This window comes from Oncorhynchus gorbuscha, linkage group LG26 (genome assembly GCF_021184085.1).
Source record: "Oncorhynchus gorbuscha isolate QuinsamMale2020 ecotype Even-year linkage group LG26, OgorEven_v1.0, whole genome shotgun sequence".
Taxonomy (NCBI): Eukaryota; Metazoa; Chordata; class Actinopteri; order Salmoniformes; family Salmonidae; genus Oncorhynchus; species Oncorhynchus gorbuscha.
Window position 1 is genome coordinate 10,127,096 of NC_060198.1, and position 23,561 is coordinate 10,150,656.

At 45.2% G+C, this 23,561-nt stretch overlaps 1 protein-coding gene across 4 annotated transcripts in view; it reads right to left on the reverse strand.

Moving 5' to 3' along the window:
* Positions 1-436: 436 nt before the first annotated feature.
* rhbdl3 (rhomboid, veinlet-like 3 (Drosophila)) overlaps positions 437-23,561 on the reverse strand; it is a 54,115-nt gene continuing 30,990 nt past the window's right edge. For all 4 annotated transcript variants that reach the window (XM_046330093.1, XM_046330094.1, XM_046330092.1 and 1 more), the window contains 7 exons: positions 16,961-17,119; positions 14,483-14,710; positions 13,875-14,023; positions 10,260-10,372; positions 4,240-4,340; positions 2,797-2,857; positions 437-2,264 (listed from right to left, as the gene is read on the reverse strand). In XM_046330093.1, coding sequence (XP_046186049.1) covers positions 1,993-2,264; positions 2,797-2,857; positions 4,240-4,340; positions 10,260-10,372; positions 13,875-14,023; positions 14,483-14,710; positions 16,961-17,119 — 1,083 coding nt within the window. In that variant the 3' untranslated portion in view covers positions 437-1,992. The remainder of the gene's footprint in view (positions 2,265-2,796; positions 2,858-4,239; positions 4,341-10,259; positions 10,373-13,874; positions 14,024-14,482; positions 14,711-16,960; positions 17,120-23,561) is intronic.

A 23,561-nucleotide genomic window follows, 5' to 3' on the forward strand; every position in this document is an offset into this window, starting at 1 on the left:
GGAAAGTTAATCCGGTTTTGTGACTGACAAGGAGGTCTTTTCGCACAACAGCCCTGACCACAGAGAAAGACTGGTGTGTGTGTCTGGACACTGATGTTTGGAGCGAGGCAAAACACAATTGGGTTCGTTTAGATATCTTCACAACACTGAGGCCTTTTCTCTATTGGTCCCTTGTTGTCTCCATGGTTTGCCTATGTGAAAGAGGCCTTAGTCTACTCTAGACAATCAGTTTGCTGAACAATCATCTCAGCTAAAATGTGTTGCTAAAAAACTGTCTGGCTGGGGTAGTTGTGCAATAGGGTTATTGTATGTGTGTATGTGTTTGTGTGTGTGGTTGGGGGGGGGGCAGTTCAACAAAAGGCATTGAATGATAATGGTCTTTCAAAACACATGTGCAGGTTGAATCATAAATAACACCAAGAGGTCAGAATACATTTCATTATAAAAACAGTTGATTTTATTCCAGTATTCAGTATTTACATATCAAATCTACAAAATATGCATTGTTAAAATATTGTCAGTTACCACTATGTTCCGTATCAGACCTTATAATATACAATCAACAAATGTTAAATACACAGGATCATTTACACATCACATTGTAGACCAATTCAAGAATCAACAACCGGCTATTGTATGTTAAAATATTAATTTGTTAATAATTAGTCTTTCTTATCATTTATTTTGTGTGAAGCAGCATAACGTGAGGTTAATTTAAAGTACACGCTTGAGCTAGCCTTGGTACCAGTCTGTTCCTGGTACCATGTCAACTCCATGTCACTCATTGTCAAGCCAAACATCTGTGGCTTGACAATGACAGCAATGGAGTTGGTAAGAGCACAAACAGATCTGGGACCAGGCTAATTTGAGCCTTGGCTGGTTGAGATGTGACGTGTTCTCCTGTTGAAGCAAACACAGCATCCAACACAACATGGCTTAGCTTTCTCCTTAATAAGGGCATTGACAGTACAGTACTAACTGAAGGCTAACTCTGGAGAGAGGAACCTATTCACATGTAGCACCATTTCCACAGTCTGTAACAGAGTTCAATATTGAATACCTATCACTAAGTCTGTGCCAGAGGGAGAATGCTGATGTTCAACTCAACCAGTACTCATCGCAGAAGGCAACATATTCCCCTATTAATAAAACAGTACATGTTCTCTGTAGTGCTCTGTCTTTTGTATGCTATTGGTTAAGGGGCGGTTTTGGCAACAGTCAGGAACACAGAGGGCTTGAACATCACATATATCTTCGTTTCAACCTCCACTTCCATTTGCACACGACAAAATAATGTAAGTCAGTGTAACCCGGATGATACTGTGCACTCCTCCAATACTGTCCACTCCTGCAAACGGCGCACACACACACACACACACACACACACACACACACACACACACACACACACACACACACACACACACACACACACACACACACACACACACACACACACACACACACACACACACGTAAGCCAATTCTCCCTGCAAATATCTAGCTCGAGTACCGATCTCTTTCTGCTTTAGCCATTTGTCTTGCCAGACGTATTGTGAAAGGCAACAATGTAGCATCGTTGAATGTATAAACAGTCAGGTAACCAAAGAAAGATCAGGAAGTCGGAACAAAACCAGATCACGTCAGATGCACTCAGTACAGTGTAACATGTCAACAGTGGAACATTTCATAGCTTCAGTCCAGACTTACAGGTAACAGCACTAATAGCATGAGACGGATCGGAGACATGTGTATCATAACAATCTCCAACCCTATGAAATTGTCCTTCATTGAAGCTAGCTGTCATAATAACCTCTTTCTTACAGCCATAGGCACCATCGGGTTTAAGAGGAGATGCTGCCATAGTCTGTTCCATACGGTACTCTAAAATGAAGATACAAATTCTGAAGTCTTAGACCTAGATAGTTATGTTCCATTGGATCTGAGGTACGTAGTTGGCCCTCTCAGTTTGCCCTCACAGGCGGGGAGAGGTCACGGCGTGGGGGGGAGCCGGACGTCCAGCAGGCTGTAGGCGAAGACGTTCCAGAAGACTGCACAGAGGACAAAGAGGAAGTAGACGGAGAAGAAGATCCAGAAGAGAGACTGCTCTTGGAGACGCTGCTCGTAGTTCTGGAGGACTACAACCCCCAGGGTGAGCCCCACCATCACACCCCCCAGGTGGGCCACAAAGCTGGGGTTGGGGCAGGGCGGGAAGGCCGGCGGGTAGAACCGCAGCCACACGGCACGGCCGAACTCCACACTCACTGACGGGGGTGGAGAGAGAAGGGTTACCAAAATGCTGGCAATAGTCCTGTTTCCATAGTGAACAAGTGATATTGTTCTTTTTAGTTTATTGTAAATACTGCTGTGTTTATCTCTTACAAATCACGGTAACTTGCCAAATTGTACGCGTATGCTTATACTAAAGTGAAAAATAAGAAGTTGGATATGTACTATAAAAGGTTGAGACCACAACAAACCCGTCCTCAACGCTCACGTTAATCTTACATGAGTGGGTATGTTCTTTCTAAGCTTCTATTGCTAAGCCACAGGGCCCTTCCTGTCTCCTAACCTACATCCACCACGGTACTAACTAGGTCAAGAGCAAGGTTATTGTAACAGTACGCAAGACCGGAGGTCCCTCTAGCGACATTGTTTTTTAATGATCAAAATAAACCGTGTGCTGCTTTTGGTTACCTGCAGGCTGTGGCTAGTCACAAAGTGGTGTAGGGACTGACTGGGGTATCTCAGATAGGATTTGAATATAGAGAAACTTCAGAGTTTAGACAGACTTACTGCAGACCAGAGCCATGGCCATCCGGAACAGCTTAAACTGACATTTCATACCCGACCAGTTCTGGGGAGAGGGGAGCAGAGTGAGTTGATGAGAAAAGGAGTGAGAGAGAGAGAGCAAGATAAAGGGTTTATGATTCAGGCCAGGAATTTTCCCATGTTAGATGGACCTGGGTTTGTCCCTGACCACTAAGCCTCTTTCATTACCTTCATAAGATAGTAATGTAACAGACACCTACATCCAAAGACACCTACATCCAAAGACACCTACATCCAAAGACACCTACATCCAAAGACACCTACATCCAAAGACACCTACATCCAAAGACACCTACATCCAAAGACACCTACATCCAAAGACACCTACATCCAAAGACACTTACATCCAAAGACACCTACATCCAAAGACACCTACATCCAAAGACACCTACATCCAAAGACACCTACATCCAAAGACACCTACATCCAAAGACACCTACAGCCAAAGACACCTACAGCCAAAGACACCTACATCCAAAGACACCTACATCCAAAGACACCTACATCCAAAGACACTTACATCCAAAGACACCTACATCCAAAGACACCTACATCCAAAGACACCTACATCCAAAGACACCTACATCCAAAGACACCTACATCCAAAGACACCTACATCCAAAGACACCTACAGCCAAAGACACCTACAGCCAAAGACACCTACATCCAAAGACACCTACATCCAAAGACACCTACATCCAAAGAGACTTACAGAACTGTCAACATTCAGAGTGACATAGATTACAACAATAACATATCTTTCCCCTTCCATGATAGCTTTCAGAGTCAACACAGATATCATGTGATGACCCTTGATCTTCTCCCCTTTCTTGCTGTTGTAGTAAATCAAATTTGTCTGAGAGGAGGAAGGACCACTGAGGATTGTATAAAGTGCCCACCGGTGTAAATATTTGATGACAGGGACCATCCAATCATATAGACAGCAGTATGGCCTTATCGGCCCCTACTTCTAAGGTTATGACTTTGTCGGGTAGTATGCATGGATCGAATCAATCAGAGCACAACTAAGGTCAAAGGTGAATTTACATGCAGCCTCAGAATGGGAGAAAATCAAGTTATATGACAATTATCTAATTACACTAACACTACACAGTGCACACACACTCACGTGCAACATACACACGCACATTCCACACTTTCAACACCAGATAGTCGACACACCTTTCCACTCTTTGTAAATGGGAAAGATGAAAGGCAGGAATGTATGGAATCCATAGACTGACAGAGCACCTGCTGGGCCCCAGAATGCCCTGCTTTGAAGCCACATGATGTATGTCTGAACATGATAGTCATCTCATGACAAGAGGGCTGCTCCTGCTCTGACTGACACACACACACACACACACACACACACACACACACACACACACACACACACACACACACCATGACGACGTTGGCCAGGTGTGCTGAGACCAGGGCGTAGACTCCTCCAGATGACCCCACCACCGGAGCAGTCATATCAGTGACAGACACGGCCAGGGAGCCTGCCAGGGTCAGAGGTCAGAGGTTAGAATCAATCAAATAATCAATCAACTTATTATTCACTGGATCAATAGAGCAAATTCATATTGAATATGTAAATTCATATCCATCGCTATAATGTATCTCAGAGCAGCTTCGAATAAATAGCATTCCCAGGTAGAAACAGTAGATACTGTATATGAACGCAGTCACTCCTGATGGTTTTTGTCGCTGTATTGAAGGACAAACAGAGGCTTACATTTGTCAATGAGTCCCCATTGACCATTTTAAGAATAATACGTATCAACACAGTCTGTTAGGAGATTCTTGGTGTTACACTGAATGGAGCTTACCACTGGTACCATGGTGGCACCTATTCACCCGCATTCACAGGAGAGTCAAACAGGCATTGATAGGAGTGAATATGGGGCAAGTGAAAGATTGAATACCCAGTGAAAATTGGTGTAATTACGCCCAGAGCAACAGACACGCCCCAGAGCAACAGACACGCCCAGAGCAACAGACACGCCCAGAGCAACAGACACGCCCAGAGCAACAGACACGCCCAGAGCAACAGACACGCCCAGAGCAACAGACACGCCCAGAGCAACAGACACGCCCAGAGCAACAGACACGCCCAGAGCAACAGACACGCCCAGAGCAATAGAGAACTGCTTGTGATCTCCACTGCGTGTGTGCGTGTGTAGGTATGGCTGCTGTCATGAAGAGTCTGCTCTGTGGGAGCTTCATTATAGTAGACCCCTTTCCTGCAGTCAAATTACCTCGCGGCCTCATAGGTGGAATGTTATTCATATTTTTCAGAATTTCATAATTAATCAACGTTATTTCAAAAATCACATCGAAAATCCGGTGTTTCTATTTCAAACGGTTTTGTTATATTTCAGTCTTCTGGGATGTATATAAAGTGTAATATTGGGATGTATATAAAGTGTAATACTGGGATGTATATAAAGTGTAATACTGGGATGCAAACTCAAAATGAAATACAATCAACTCTATATCTGACATGGTACACGTGTCCTTGTTTTTTAAACCCATAACTATGTGTGTGAGGTGTAGACTTTTGTTTCAAAGTAGATTTGTTTAAGACCACCAAGAATCACTCTGTGTGACCCTGATGTAGCCCACTGCAGTAAAAGGTTAAATCACCATACGATAACAAGTCATCACAATCAGGCTGCTATTACTGGAAGGAAAACAGCCAGGGGTGAGCCCAGCCCCCCCCACACACACACACACCAAAGTATGAATGTACTGTTTTATCTGAAATACCTGAACTAGCTGTAGTAGTTAGTGCTCTTCCTGAAGTAGGCTGTTACCAGGTGTCATTTAGATCAAAGCAGAGGAGGTGTGTGTGTGTAATTAAAATGTATTTAAGCATCAATCACTGAATGGAGATCTAAGCAGATGATTACATGTTTCCTGAGACACACACACACCACACACAGCAATACACACAGAGAGAGAGAGAGATAGCAAGAAATATAGAAATACACACACACACACACACACACACACACACACACACACACACACACACACACACACACACCTGTTAGACAACACACACCGCCCTGGTTCCTCTGCTCAAGGTGTGTGTGTGTCGACAGATGGGAAGACCACTATTACCACTATTATCTCTGATAATATTATTGTTTTATCACCGTGACAACCCCCACACCCACTAAAGGACTTCCTTCCCTTTGTAGTCTCTCTGGAGGCCCTCTGGGTCAGTTGTTGGGTGAGAAACTGACGTGTCATCTATCTTGTTTGCTGGTTAAACTAGGACACCAAACTAGGAACCCTGCTGCCAATGAGGGAATACTAAGTTTGGCCACATTAACTATACAGCATCAGTGCTACTCATCATCAGAGACCGGTAGAGAGTTCAAAGACACTGACTGTCCTTTAAAACTTCAGTCATCTTATAATTATCACAGATACTGAAGTAGTAATTGAGTGTTTCTTTCTCTCTCTCTGTGTGTGTGTGTGTGTGTGTGTGTGTGTGTGTGTGTGTGTGTGTGTGTGTGTGTGTGTGTGTGTGTGTGTGTGTGTGTGTGTGTGTGTGTGTGTGTGTGTGTGTGTGTGTGTGTGTGTGTGTGTGTGTGTGTGTGTGTGTGTGTGTGTGTGTGTGTGTGTGTGTGTGTGTGTGTAATCCCCAAAAGTAGTAAAACAAGAGGACATTTGGACGGCCCCACGAGGACAAAAACTATTTTAGGCTTAGGGGTTAGGTTTAGGGTTACAAATAGGGTAGGTTAGGAATTAGGGTAACGGTTAGGTTTAGGGTTAGGGGTTAAGGAAAATAGGATTTTGAATGGAAGTCAATTTTAGGCCCCCACAAGGATAGTAAAACATTTGTGTTTTTGTTGTTTGTCCCTGAGTTCGAACAAGAGTCTCTCTATGTGACTATTTGCATTGCCCCCCCCCCTCTTCTACAATTCTGTTATTATCTATGCATAGTCACTTTAATAACTCTACCTACATATACATATTACCTCAATTACCTCGACTAACCGGTGTCCCCTGGATACCCCCTGTCTCACTATCGTTATTTTACCGCTGCTCTTTAATTATTTGTTACTTTAATTTATTATTTTTGTAGGTATTTTTCTTAAAATTGCATTGTTGGTTAAGGGCTTGTAAGTAAGTATTTCACGGTAAGGTCTACTACACCTGTTGTATTCGGTGCATGTGACAAATAACATTTGATTTGTATTACAGTCTTAAAAATCCATATTGAGTATTGACCTCTCACTGGACACCTGAGTCCCTTTTGACCTCTGACCCTGTTGGTACAGCTGAGCACTCCTCTCCACCATAACAACATTTATCCAGACAAAACAACACAGAAGACAAACTCCCACACACACACACACACACACACACACACACACACACCTCCTTCTAGTGGGTCGATATCTAATGAACCAGCAGGTTCCCGTGGGGACAGTGGCCCTCTCAGTACCACCATTATCTGTGTTATCTGAGAGGGGGGGACCAAAAGTATTCTGTGTACACACCAGTCTTCATACACAAACAGATATAAAGCCTCATACATATATACAGTATTTATCTCCACAAACACACATGCCTATGTAAAACAAACACACACACACAAACTTTACACACACACGGAATGGGTCTAAGGCAGTGCATCACAGTGCTAGAGGCGTCACTGCAGACCCTGATTCGGCGCACAATTGGCCCAGCGTCGTCCGGCTGTCATTGTAAATAACCATTTGTTCTTAATTGACTTGCCTAGTTAAAAAAAGATACACAATTACACACTCTGCTGGCAATCCCTTAACCTGCCATTCTACAGCTTCTCCCCACCCACCCACAGGGCTGTTATGTCCTTGCTAAATATCCCCACACGTCTCCCAAACATCAACAATCTTCATCCAAGTATTTCCACTCCGAACGTTTCCTGAGCATTTAGTTTCCAGAGGGCAGCAGGCAGAAATCCCTGATAATGTTTGTTTGGCTCTAGAGGTAGTTTAAACTAAAGCTGGATTATCGCTCCACTCCTCATGTACACTGCATGATGAACACGCAGTGTAGAACATACCCCATGGTCATATGGTAATCTAGTGAGCACTGAGCTATACTGAGCCAAGTCGTGCTGGGCCAGGGGAGAGAGGAGAGAGAGGAGGGAGAGGGAGAGAGGGGAGCCCTGGGCGCTCAAATGACATTAGCAGCTAATGTCACAAGGAAGCTAGCAATGACATTTGCCTTCAAAGCCTCTTCCTCTCTCTGATGCATAGCATCCTAGTAGGCTTGGTCCTCTTCCTCTCTCTGATGCATAACATCCCAGTAGGCTTGGTCCTCTTCCTCTCTCTGATGCATAGCATCCCGGTAGGATTGGTCCTCTTCCTCTCTCTGATGCATAGCATCCCGGTAGGCTTGGTCCTCTTCCTCTCTCTGATGCATAGCATCCCAGTAGGCTTGGTCCTCTTCCTCTCTCTGATGCATAGCATCCCAGTAGGCTTGGTCCTCTTCCTCTCTCTGATGCATAGCATCCCGGTAGGCTTGGTCCTCTTCCTCTCTCTGATGCATAGCATCCCGGTAGGCTTGGTCCTCTTCCTCTCTCTGATGCATAGCATCCCGGTAGGCTTGGTCCTCTTCCTCTCTCTGATGCATAGCATCCCGGTAGGCTTGGCCCTCTTCCTCTCTCTGATGCATAGCATCCCGGTAGGCTTGGTCCTCTTCCTCTCTCTGATGCATAGCATCCCGGTAGGCTTGGTCCTCTTCCTCTCTCTGATGCATAGCATCCCGGTAGGCTTGGTCCTCTTCCTCTCTCTGATGCATAGCATCCCGGTAGGCTTGGTCCTCTTCCTCTCTCTGATGCATAGCATCCCGGTAGGCTTGGTCCTCTTCCTCTCTCTGATGCATAGCATCCCGGTAGGCTTGGTCCTCTTCCTCTCTGATGCATAGCATCCCGGTAGGCTTGGTCCTCTTCCTCTCTCTGATGCATAGCATCCCAGTAGGCTTGGTCCTCTTCCTCTCTCTGATGCATAGCATCCCAGTAGGCTTGGTCCTCTTCCTCTCTCTGATGCATAGCATCCCAGTAGGCTTGGTCCTCTTCCTCTCTCTGATGCATAGCATCCCGGTAGGCTTGGTCCTCTTCCTCTCTCTGATGCATAGCATCCCAGTAGGCTTGGTCCCTTTGCTCGCTCGCTCAATATTCATGGGCCTCCTATTGAACTTGAACAAGTCTCTCTCTCCCTCTCTCCCTCTCTCCCTCTCTCGCTCTCCTTTACCTCTCCCTCTCTCTCGCTCTCTCCTTTACCTCTCCCTCTCTCGCTCTCTCCTTTACCTCTCCCTCTCTCGCTCTCTCCTTTACCTCTCCCTCTCTCGCTCTCTCCTTTACCTCTCCCTCGCGTTCTCTCCTTTACCTCTCCCTCGCGTTCTCTCCTTTACCTCTCCCTCGCGTTCTCTCCTTTACCTCTCCCTCGCGTTCTCTCCTTTACCTCTCCCTCGCGTTCTCTCCTTTACCTCTCCCTCGCGTTCTCTCCTTTACCTCTCCCTCGCGTTCTCTCCTTTACCCCTCTCCCTCCTCTTCTCTCTCCTTTACCTCTCCCTCGCGTTCTCTCCTTTACCTCTCCCTCGCGTTCTCTCCTTTACCTCTCCCTCGCGTTCTCTCCTTTACCTCTCCCTCTCGTTCTCTCCTTTACCTCTCCCTCGCGTTCTCTCCTTTACCTCTCCCTCGCGTTCTCTCCTTTACCTCTCCCTCGCGTTCTCTCCTTTACCTCTCCCTCGCGTTCTCTCCTTTACCTCTCCCTCGCGTTCTCTCCTTTACCTCTCCCTCGCGTTCTCTCCTTTACCTCTCCCTCGCGTTCTCTCCTTTACCTCTCCCTCGCGTTCTCTCCTTTACCTCTCCCTCGCGTTCTCTCCTTTACCTCTCCCTCGCGTTCTCTCCTTTACCTCTCCCTCGCGTTCTCTCCTTTACCTCTCCCTCGCGTTCTCTCCTTTACCTCTCCCTCGCGTTCTCTCCTTTACCTCTCCCTCGCGTTCTCTCCTTTACCTCTCCCTCGCGTTCTCTCCTTTACCTCTCCCTCGCGTTCTCTCCTTTACCTCTCCCTCGCGTTCTCTCCTTTACCTCTCCCTCGCGTTCTCTCCTTTACCTCCCTCCCCCATTCTCTCTCTTTCTGGAGTGTGTTTTGAGATGATCCCCTTCCACTTCTCTCTGTTGTTCTGGACCGGTGGGGGAACAACAAGAAAGCCTGTCAGAACACAAGCCCATCTGTCCCAGACATATGTGTCTTCTGAATGACTGTTCTCCAAACACAATGGGGTGAAACCTGACAGCAGGGGGTTGAATATGCGTGTGCATGTGCATGAGTGCGTGCACCTGCGCCCTGTGTGTGTGTGTGTGTGTGTCCATCCGTCAGTCTGTGTGTGCACCCTAGTCCAGTACTCACCTGCCAGTACGCCACACACGTAGACCAGTCCTATCCTCAGCGCTCCATGGACCATCTCTAGAGGGACTCCCACCAGCAGCTGCATGGCCATGTTCAGACCCAGGTGTTCTATCCTGCTGGGACACGGCACACAGCCGTCAGTTCGACAGGACACATCCACCGTCATATACAGTTCATGGTCATATTATCTATTTGATCCGTGGAGCAATGTTTCTAACCTGGAAGTAGGAGGCCTGATCTAGGATCAGCCCCCCCTCCCCGTTCATGTAATCTCCTGATTCAAGATGAGCACTCCTACTCTGAGACGTTCCATGAATACTTGTTTAAAGCCTCTATATGTTGGATGCCTGCGTAGCTCTCAGAATCTGTTTGTAGGGGAGTAAGTGACATACAGTAATTGAATCTATGTCAGAGTACTCTCTAACCCCCTGTAACCTCTCTCTCAATGAACACCAGTCTCAACACCAGTCTAAATTCATTATTAAATTAGGCCAACCCGATGGTCGTAAGAAAGTGATGGATGGAAAGATGGATGGAGGGATGGCAATGTGTTGCTGAAAGATAATCGTGCCCACAGAGCATATAAGACATTTAACATATATTGATTATCCAGTGAACATACTGTAATAGTCTCCCCTGGGGGGGGGGGCACTTACAGTAGCTCTAGGAAGCAGCTCATACTGCCATTATCAACAACAACACATGACTAAGGGCCAATGGTGACTGTGGATAATAATCTTCTGGAGGGAAAGGAGTTAGCATCTAGGCTTTACTACAACATCAGAACTAGGCCAACTGTATTACAGCAGTGGTATTGGCTCTAGTGCATCAACATTCTGGGAACACACCAATGTCTCAGTATTGATCCAGCATTTTGCTTGGCTCCTGCTGCCATGTGCTGGCAGTTGACACATTTGATGCGTCATCATTGGCTGAGATTTCAGCTTTGTCCTCTCAGTCCAACGATGGTGCTGGATCCCTACCAGGCTTTTACAGTGTCCCTCCTCTCTCTATCTATCTATCCATCTATCTATCTATCTGACCGGCTGTGTAGTGATCTGTCTGACTGTGATAAGTCCGGCATATTACACCCCTCCACAATGTAATCCATTCACTGGGTCAACAACACTGCTGATCCCTTCCAATTGACAACACCACAAACAGAATGCACATATCAGTCCACAAACAGCACAGGACAACATTCCACTAAACCTACAACTATGTTTTTAGGCGGTCTAGGACAACTTTAGTAGATTACCCAAAGACCAAAGACAAAGACATTTCCCAGCCACTTGAAACGCATCTCTGTTTTATCACGTCTTGGCTGCTTAACTCCTTATGTTTTCATCAACGTAAAAGCAGGAATTGACTTACTTTCCCGCCTTTAAGCTGGCATTGAGTGTACAGTGCAGCAGCCCAGTGAAAACAGCATTGCATTCTTTGTTTTCCTTTGTGGTCGTCTAGACAATGACAGTGATCCATGTATTTGTCTGTGCCATTGTTAAGAGACAACGGGATGTCTTCTCATAGGAACGTGTGTGTGTGTGTGTGTGTAGAAGCATCCCTCTGGGACTGGTTAGCACTGGAAAATGAATAGTCCTTTTACTCTCCAGTGGAACGTCCTTGTGAATTTGGACAGGGCCTTGCTTCTCCACAAGCCAATCAATATCGCCCTTGTCTCATTGTCAACTAGAATGATTCTCTCGTTCTCTCACTACACCAAGAGGGCACTTGTACGCTTCAACAAAACAACTCGTAGATTTGATTCTGTTTGGGTGTTTTTTTTCTAGGGATACCTCCACTGTAGGGATTGTAAACCAATGTGTTCATAATATCTGAGGCTGAAACACACTGGGGGTTTTTGGCCTGGTTTTGTCATGCTATCGTTGCTATGGGATAAATGGGATGGTTAAAGTATGTCCACTAAGCTGGGAGAGAGAGAGAGAGAACTCAGAGAACTCCTGTGTTTTGGATTCTGCTGTGGCACCCACACGTGTCAGTGCTGAGTACAGGCCCCGTGGGCATGAAGGACACATACGTGGATTGTGTGTGTGTGTGTGTGTGTGTGTGTGTGTGTGTGTGTGTGTGTGTGTGTGTGTGTGTGTGTGTGTGTGTGTGTGTGTGTGTGTGTGTGTGTAGCAGTCACAACACTGAACAACCTCTCCTGCACACACTGCTGATAGAGAGCCAGAGCTTTGGGACATTAGATAGTTGGTTAAATTCCCAGCAGCCTCGGCCTCTCTCAGAGGTGTGTGTGTTTAGTGATGAATGACTTGCCTCGACCATGTGCTCTCATGAGGAAGCAGATGTGGTGTGTGTGGGAGCACAATCATTTGGAAAGGTGACAGCTGATACACACACACACACACACACACACACACACACACACACACACACACACACACACACACACACACACACACACACACACACACACACACACACACACACACACACACACACACACACACACACACACACACACACACACACACACACACACACACACACACACACACACACACACACACGAATAGATTGAGAATCACTGCTCTATAGAGCCATAGAGTAGATATAACAATATATATACAGTATACAGTGCGTTTGGAAAGTATTCAGACCCCTTGGCTTTTTCCCCATTTTGTTACGTTACAGCCCGATTCTAAAATGGATTCAATTGTTTTTCCTCCCTCGTTAATCTACACACAATACCGCATAATGAAAGTTAGGTAAAGTATTCAGACCATTTGCTGTGAGACTCGAAATTGAACTCAGATGTGTCCTGTTTCCATTGATCATCCTTGAAATGTTTCTACAAGTTGATTGGAGACCACCTGTGGTAAATTCAATTGATTGGACATGATATGGAAAGGCAAACACTTGTCTATATAAGGTCCCACAGTTGACGTCAGAGCAAAACCCAAGCCATGAGGTCAAAGGAATTGTCCATAGAGCTCTGAGACAGGATTGTGTTGAGGCACAGATCTGGGGAAGGGTACCAAAACATTTCTGCAGCATTGGAGGTCCCCAAGAACACTGTGGTCTCCAGCATTCTTAAATGGAAGAAGTTTGGAACCACCAAGACTCTTCCTCGAGCTGGCCACCTGCCAAAGATGCTTCAACAAAGTACTGAGTAAAGGGTCTGAATACTTATGTAAATGTGATAGTTTAAAAAAAATGCTTAATACATTTGCAAAAAAGTCAAGAGGTCTGAATACTTTCTGAATGCTACGTAGGACTGTATATGACTGTGACACGCACATCCAGGACTTTATGGACACACGTTACAGAGTCTAGGATTTCAAACACACTGGACACATTTATTTTCGCTTGAGGCCCCCATCATTGTCCAGATAATGATCATATTGTGCAAATACCAAAGTTAGACAGGCACACTGGGCTAAAAACGGACAAGCCCATCTGACATTCGCCCAAAATGCCAGATGGCCTGTCTGCCCCTGGGGAGGGCTGATCAGACTGTCCCAATATTCATACTTAGCATTAGCATGCATGGTCAATACATGACCATATACTAAGTAGTATGCAAATGTGTATATTGGGACGGTCGGATCAGCCCTCCCCAGGGGCGGACTGGCCATCTGGCTAGGTACCCACCCTGCGTGCATGAAGGCATAGCTGAGGTATCTCCAGGCCTGAATCCGTAGCTGGGGGTGGTAGGGCAGTGGGCCCCTCAGGAAGTGGGGACTGGACACCTGCAGCACCCAGCGGTCCAACTGCAGGCCATAGTACATGAACACTGCCACCTAGATGACGGGAGGGGTTTGAAGTTATTGTAGAGGAATATACGATCAAGCCTGGGTACGAGCCTAAGAGATACGTTTTAGTTTTCACGGAGATATTTAGGCTGTCTCCATGAAGAATGTAGAGTTTCACAGTAGTCTAGACTGATTTCAAAGGCTTATCTCGATGGAGAGTTGACGCCAAGGGCAAAAGATAAACGATACTGTCGCCATCTCCCAGTCCTACCACGTTAGAAGAAAAGAAAGACAAACTAAAGTTGAACGATAAGGTTCTCTTTGTTATCAAAACCAATGCTTTACAGCCTCAAACCCTCATCAGAGATGTTTGAAGAACCTAAGCACATCCTAACTTTACACTTCAGTTGAATATTCACTTAGTCTCCGATTGACATTCATGCATGACAAAGGGAAATTTGACTGAAGTAGAATTGAGGATTTATCCCTCCATGAGCGGAACCTTACCTCAGCGATGGTGATCGCCAGGATGAGCCAGGGTGGTGGGCAGCAGGTGTAGCTGTCGAAGTACCACTTCCTGTCGATCTCCCGGGGCAGGGTCTCATAGGCGATGTGCCTCACCAGCCTCTGGGACAGACCCAGACCCACCTCCTCCCCCAGGGCCCCGGCCCCCTTCAACTGACGACCCCCCTGGAGGATGGCCTGCCGGAAGCTGTTGCTGCGCTTGTTGGACATCTAGCAGGGAGAGGGGAGGGGGGAGGGAGAGAGAAGTACGGAGAGATTTATGGAGAGGGAGGGATGAGAGAGGAAGAGAGAGATGGAGAGAGATGGAGAGGGAGGGAGAGGGAGGGATGAGAGAGAAAGAGAGAGATAGAGAGAGAGAGAGAGAGAGAGAGCTAGAGAGTGCAGATGTCAGTCAAAATACATCATCAGCTACCCAATGTCCATGAGCAGGTCAGGGTTCAGGGACAGTCAGTCCATTCAGTGAGACTTTCATTGCAATAAGTGAGTTAGTTATCTTATGTGAGCGATACAAATTTCATAGAAACATGGCCATAAAATAAGTGTTTGTTTTCAATTAGCTGAAATTCCAACCTTACAGGTCTTGTAACTATTGCTGGATTCCCCTACAACACCCCAGTATGTCGTCATAGATCCCCTAAGTCGTGAGCCCCCCCATCCTTCACTGTGACAGCAACCACGCTGCCATATCCTCCCACCTCGCCCCAGCAACAGAATGCCTCCTTTATCACCTAGCAACCGCTGAGCTCTTCTCCTCGTCCCAAGTACTGGCGGCAGCTGCCTTCTACCGAGATTAGCAATTGTCATAGTCCTCCTATGGAACATGGAATGTGGACAAGTCCCCCTCTCTCTTTATCTCACTCTCCCTCTTCCCCTCATTCTTGTCCCTTTCACCCACTCTCTTTCTCCCTCTCTCCCTCTCTCTCTCGCATTCTCTCATTCCTCTCCCTCTCATTCCCCTCTCTCTTGCTCTCTCTCATTCCCACATCTCTCTCTCTGTCTCTCCGATTCTAAAAGTAGTTGACAATCACACCATTCTTCAATTTATAATGAGCATTCGAATTGAACAGATCTCCAATTATGTGAGTCTTGATTGCAGTCAAGAGACCATGTGGGATTCTTGATGACTGTAGGTTACCATGGCCACTCCCAGCCCAAAGCCAAACAGCGAGTGGGATCAAACGGTACCAAACACACACATTATGCCCCCCCCCCACACACACACACACACACACGTGGACACACACACACACACACACCTCTCTAGGTTACCCCACATGGCCCAAACCCATATAGACAGTCTTTTTTTCTTCCTGCAGTGCAGGGGCGATTCTTCCTCTTTTCTCTTCTTTTCAATCAAAAGAGAGAGAAAGGGTGTGATGTTCTATCTATTCACCCACAGCGAAGAAGAGAGCAGGGTAGAGAGAGATTGGTATTCATCCAACAAGGACTCTGGGACCAGGGACAATCTACTGCTGTACTGGGAGATGCTGTCAGGGAGAGGAGCGAGAGAGCGAGAGAGCGAGAGAGCGAGAGGTAGGGAGAGGGACAGAAGGGGCAGGGAGATAAAGAGTCGAGAGAGATAAGAGAGAGAGAAGGAAAAGTAGAAAGAGAGAAAAGAGAGAGCTAGGCAATACCTCCCAATCACGCTGACAGCTTTTTGGAATAGGCAACTGAGCAAAGTAAAGTTGGACCTGCAAATAAACCCCAGCAAGCCTGTATCTGTTTCTCACTCCTCCTCTCCAACCTATCCTTCCCTCACCCTGCTTGGCCTCTGTTTCCAATGAATGTGAAAGCAATGGGGGGTGAGGAGCGGTTTTTGTGGGTAACAATAGCAGCCGCACACCCACACAACACACACACACACACACACACACACACACACACACACACACACACAACTTGAGTACATGTTCCTCATTCCTCTGTCCCACTTCCAGTTCCTCACCCTGACCTTTGGCCTGTCACATGACCTGGACCGACCAATCAAAGATCCCCTTTCACAAGTTCCCACAGACCCATTCTCAGCCCACTGTACAAGACAATGGACAGCTTTGAAGGAAGCGGAGAAGACAAAAGAGAGAATAGGAGAACGGGAAAGTGAGAGGGGAGAGTTGGGGAACCTTCACAAACCCACCGACCACAACTTTACACATTTCCAAGCAACTGATTATTTCCCCAGATGACTTCACCGCCCGTGGTCAAGAGTTCACGTGAAACACAACAGGAGCTAGACGACGCGTGAAAGTGCAACTTTTAAACCAAGCTGTGTTGTCTTGACTAATAGTGTGGAATATCCATGGAGACCTGGGTGAGTAGAAGGATGATTGTGGTCATAAGACCACTTCCTCTCCACTGTACGTCTCAACATGACCAATCAGTGTACAGTATAATCAATGTTATGCTTATACAAATCACTATTATCAGTTACTATGGTAACAGGAAGTGACTCAGGACTCTCACCAGGTTGACAAAGTCCTGGTAGCAGATCTTTCCGTCCGCGTTGCCGTCGGCGAGGGCCAATAGAACCTCCAGCTTGTGAGGGTCCAGCTCCGAGCCGTGGGCCGCCAGCAGGTCTCTGAACCGCTCTGTACTGATGAAGCCTGAACTCTCTGAGTCGAACTGGAGCACACAGGGAGAGGCGTATGGTTAGAAGCTCCGTGGATAAACACAGAGACAAGGACATAGACACATGCAGGCAGAGTGACACACACGAGACTTGACAGATGTAGTCAAACAAAAAGCACATTTACAAAGACACAATGCACATACACACAAGCCTTATCGCATAGAGACACACAAGCCTTATCGCATAGAGACACACAAAGGTTGTTATCACAAGTGAATTATAAATTCATTAAGTATATGATCTCACAGTACAGCCTTGTACTGAACATTCAACACTGACAACAACAGAAAAACAAGCCAAAAAGATATAAAATAACATTTCATTCATAGTTTGAGCTACTTTGTAAAGAATTTAAATGAGCCTGAAAAGCTCATCTAACCGACGGCCATTTTGTTCCGTTTATTATTTTCATGAATCACATTCAGTAGCTGAGGAAAGATATCCACACTTTAAAGAAGTTCGCTAGCGTTGTGCGTTTCATTTTAAATGTCAAGTGTACTGAAACGGTCGGTCGCAATAGAAGCTATAACGTCAAAATACAGAGACACCGGAGTCAAAGACTCCCATCATCTCCTTCAAAATAGGTGTTCGCTTTTTCTCACGCCAAAATGTTCGTTGAGCAAACGTTCTTACGCGTGACCTCCGTCCTCTCTGCTATGAGTGACAGCGATTCCAACGGAACGCAAACAGAATTGAATGGAGCCACTTTAGACTTCAGACGCGTCTGTTCAACGGACTGTAAAATGGCCTAGATTGGAGTCCTCTTTCTATTCCTGGATGCGCTTGTGTTTGATTTGAATGTCAGGTTGTTTGTGAATAGGGTCAGAATACAGCTGTCACGCGTATAGTGTGTGTGTGTGTGTGTGTGTGTGTGTGTGTGTGTGTGTGTGTGTGTGTGTGTGTGTGTGTGTGTGTGTGTGTGTGTGTGTGTGTGTGTGTGTGTGTGTGTGTGTGTGTGTGTGTGTGTGAGAGAGAGAGACAGACAAACTAAATGAGCAGTGAATCTAATTCCATCGCCCTGAGCAAAGCCTCAGTTTGTTTGCCTTCTTCATGTGCCATGTTTGGCAGGCAGCACAACGGAAGACAGGCAGAGGACATAGAAATAACATCACAGACCATTGACTTGAATGAGGATTCTCCTTCTAGTTATTAGACAACCCAGTACGTCACTGGGGCAGAGCTCCCTGCCATCCAGGACCTCTATACCAGGCGGTGTCAGAGGAAGGCTCAACAAATTGACAGAGACTCCAGCCACCCGAGTCATAGACTGTTCCCTCTGCTACCGTCCGGCAAACGGTACCAGAACATCGGCTCTTGGACCAAGAGACAGCTTCTACCCCCAAGCCATTAGACTGATAGTCAATTAATGGTACCTGAACTATCTGCACTGACCCTACGCACACCATATACACACACTCACTAGACTTTATATACACACACTCTATAGACTTTATATACACACTCTCTAGACTTTATATACACATGCCATATACACACACACACTCACTAGACTTTATATACACACGCCATATACACACACACACTCACTAGACTTTATATACACACACGCCATATACACACACACACTCACTAGACTTTATATACACACGCCATATACACACACACTCACTAGACTTTATATACACACACACTCACTAGACTTTATATACACACACCATATACACACTCACTAGACTTTATATACACACGCCATATACACACTCACTAGACTTTATATACACACGCCATATACACACTCACTAGACTTTATATACACACGCCATATACACACTCACTAGACTTCGCAGGTCCTAATCCAGGCACTTGTCATCTCCCGTCTGGATTACTGCAACTCGCTGTTGGCTGGGCTCCCTGCCTGTGCCATTAAACCCCTACAACTCATCCAGAACGCCGCAGCCCGTCTAGTGTTCAACCTTCCCAAGTTCTCTCACGTCACCCCGCTCCTCCGCTCTCTCCACTGGCTTCCAGTTGAAGCTCGCATCCGCTACAAGACCATGGTGCTTGCCTACGGAGCTGTGAGGGGAAAGGCACCTCAGTACCTCCAGGCTCTGATCAGGCCCTACACTCAAATAAGGGCACTGCGTTCATCCACCTCTGGCCTGCTCGCCTCCCTACCACTGAGGAAGTACAGTTCCCGCTCAGCTCAGTCAAAACTGTTCGCTGCTCTGGCTCCCCAATGGTGGAACAAACTCCCTCACGACGCCAGGACAGCGGAGTCAATCACCACCTTCCGGAGACACCTGAAACCCCACCTCTTTAAGGAATACCTAGGATAGGATAAAGTAATCCTTCTCACCCCCCCTTAAAATATTTAGATGCACTATTGTAAAGTGGTTGTTCCACTGGATGTCATAAGGTGAATGCACCAATTTGTAAGTCGCTCTGGATAAGAGCGTCTGCTAAATGACTTAAATGTAAATGTAAAAATATACACACTCACTAAACTTTATATACACACCATATACACACTCACTAGACTTTATATACACACTCACTAGACTTTATATACACACTCACTAGACTTTATATACACACGCCATATACATACTCACTAGACTTTATATACACACGCCATATACATACTCACTAGACTTTATATACACACTCACTAGACTTTATATACACACTCACTAGACTTTATATACACACTCACTAGACTTTATATACACAGTCAGACTTTATATACACACTCACTAGACTTTATATACACACCATATACACACTCATTAGACTTTATATACACACGCCATATACACACGTCATATACACACTCACTAGACTTTATATACACACGCCATATACACACGCCATATACACACTCACTAGACTTTATATACACTCACTAGACTTTATATACACGCCATATACACACTCACTAGACTTTATATACACACCATATACACACTCACTAAACTTTATATACACACCATATACACACTCACTAGACTTTATATACACACCATATACACACTCACTAGACTTTATATACACACCATATACACACTCATTAGACTTTATATACACACGCCATATACACACTCACTAGACTTTATATACACACGCCATATACACACTCACTAGACTTTATATACACTCACTAGACTTTATATACACACGCCATATACACACTCACTAGACTTTATATACACACCATATACACACTCACTAGACTTTATATACACACCATATACACACTCACTAAACTTTATATACACGCCATATACACACTCACTAGACTTTATATACACACCATATACACACTCACTAAACTTTATATACACACCATATACACACTCACTAGACTTTATATACACACTCACTAGACTTTATATACACACTCACTAGACTTTATATACACACCATATACACACTCACTAGACTTTATACACACATATACTAGACTTTATATACACACCATATACACACTCACTAGACTTTATATACACACCATATATACACTCACACTACACTGTCACTCCTGCATAAATCCCTCACACATTCAAACACAACATACGCACACACACATCCATATCGACACAATACAAACACACATGCTGTACATACACAAGCACACACTGTTACACTCATCATTTGCTGCTGCCACTCTGTTCTTTGTTTTACTCTTATTATTATCTATCCTGATGCCTAGTCACTTTACCCTGCCTTCATGTACATATCTACCTCAAATACCTTATTATTATCTATCCTGATGCCTGGTCACTTTACCCTGCCTTCATGTACATATCTACCTCAAATACCTTATTATTATCTATCCTGATGCCTGGTCACTTTACCCTGCCTTCATGTACATATCTACCTCAAATACCTTATTATTATCTATCCTGGTGCCTAGTCACTTTACCCTGCCTTCATGTACATATCTACCTCAAATACCTTATTATTATCTATCCTGATGCCTAGTCACTTTACCCTGCCTTCATGTACATATCTACCTCAAATACCTTATTATTATCTATCCTGATGCCTAGTCACTTTACCCTGCCTTCATGTACATATCTACCTCAAATACCTTATTATTATCTATCCTGATGCCCAGTCACTTTACCCTGCCTTCATGTACATATCTACCTCAAATACCTTATTATTATCTATCCTGATGCCCAGTCACTTTACCCTGCCTTCATGTACATATCTACCTCAAATACCTTATTATTATCTATCCTGATGCCTAGTCACTTTACCCTGCCTTCATGTACATATCTACCTCAAATACATTATTATCTATCCTGATGCCTAGTCACTTTACCCTGCCTTCATGTATATATCTACCTCAAATACCTTATTATTATCTATCCTGATGCCTAGTCACTTTACCCTGCCTTCATGTATATATCTACCTCAAATACCTTATTATTATCTATCCTGATGCCTAGTCACTTTACCCTGCCTTCATGTACATATCTACCTCAAATACCTTATTATTATCTATCCTGATGCCTAGTCACTTTACCCTGCCTTCATGTACATATCTACCTCAAATACCTTATTATTATCTATCCTGATGCCCGGTCACTTTACCCTGCCTTCATGTACATATCTACCTAAAAATGCCCCGTACCTCTGCACATTGATCTGGTACTGGTACTCCCTGTATATAGCTACATTCTTGTGTACTTCATTTTATTTGACAATTACATGTTTAAACTCTGCATCGTTGGGAAAGGTTTCATAAGCAAGCAATTTACCGTACACCAGCTGTACTCGGAGGGCATGTGATACATACAAAGGGATTTGATTGGATTATATTCCTATGGCAATAGAATGACAGGTGGGGGTAAAGGGATGTTCCATTCTGCTCTTCAGTAAAACAACAGCGATGACAGTTGACTCTCAGAGTCCTTTTTTAATGGTGATTCCAAAAGTCATTGTTTAAAAAGATGCGGCAATGCGTTTGGAGCATTTTGGTGAAATGATCATTGATAACTATAAAAGACTGCGTCGGTGCTAAATAAATACATTGAAATCGGCCACGTTGACCCTTTCTTGATAAAATATCCATATACTGGGAAAACGAGGTCAGGCATCAGGATTAGGTGATACAACCTCAACCTCCAAGTTTCTCTCTCTCTCACACACACACACACACACACACACACACACACCCCCTCCCTGAGAGGGAAAGTGAACCAAACTGACCTTCTCCTGCAGGATGTCTTCCAGTTTCTGCCGGGGACATCTTGTCATGTCTCTGGTTTGTGTAATCCCAGAACCCAGAACCATATCTCACGTGTGTTCGCCAGTTAATAGTGTCATAAGAGACTACTGTCTGTGTTCTAGTCCAGTCCTACTGCTCTCTGTCTGTATCTACCAGACTGTCTGGTCCAGAATGGGAGCTTGTTTACCCCTCTGATGGATTACAGTCCCATACTGAACCCCCACCCCCTGAACCCCCACCCCTAAACCCCCTGTTCTCACCCCCTACAATACAACCCAGCCCCATACCCCATTTTAGCCTACATTCAGATCGCAGACCCCCACCTCTCTTAGACACACACTCCTACAACGCTCTCTCAAACTGATGCTAACACACACCCTCTCTCACATGCCTACACACTGTCACTAAGACCCACACATACACATTCCCACACACCAGCTCCACATCCAGCCCTTCATACTCCAGTTCACACTCTGCAGTCAACAGGCTCACTGGCATGAAGGGACGAATGTGATGTGGGGAACCCCTCCTTAACAATGGGGGCCTAACGGAAATTTCATGCACGGTTTACCCAATCCCTTTCCCCCAAGAAGACCCTGTTTCCCCTCATCCTTCTGAGGGATTCACATAAGACATAGGAAAGACACATTAGAATACGGGAACAGCACTGATGATGACATCGACACATTGGAATATAGCAACAGCACTGATGATGACATCGACACATTGGAATATAGCAACAGCACTGATGATGACATCGACACATTGGAATATAGCAACAGCACTGATGATGACATCGACACATTGGAATATAGCAACAGCACTGATGATGACATCGACACATTGGAATATAGCAACAGCACTGATGATGACATCGACACATTGGAATATAGCAACAGCACTGATGATGACATCGACACATTGGAATATAGCAACAGCACTGATGATGACATCGACACATTGGAATATAGCAACAGCACTGATGATGACATCGACACATTGGAATATAGCAACAGCACTGATGATGACATCGACACATTGGAATATAGCAACAGCACTGATGATGACATCGACACATTGGAATATAGCAACAGCACTGATGATGACATCGACACATTGGAATATAGCAACAGCACTGATGATGACATCGACACATTGGAATATAGCAACAGCACTGATGATGAACAGCACTGATGATGACAGACACATTAGAATATAGCAACAGCACTGATGATGAC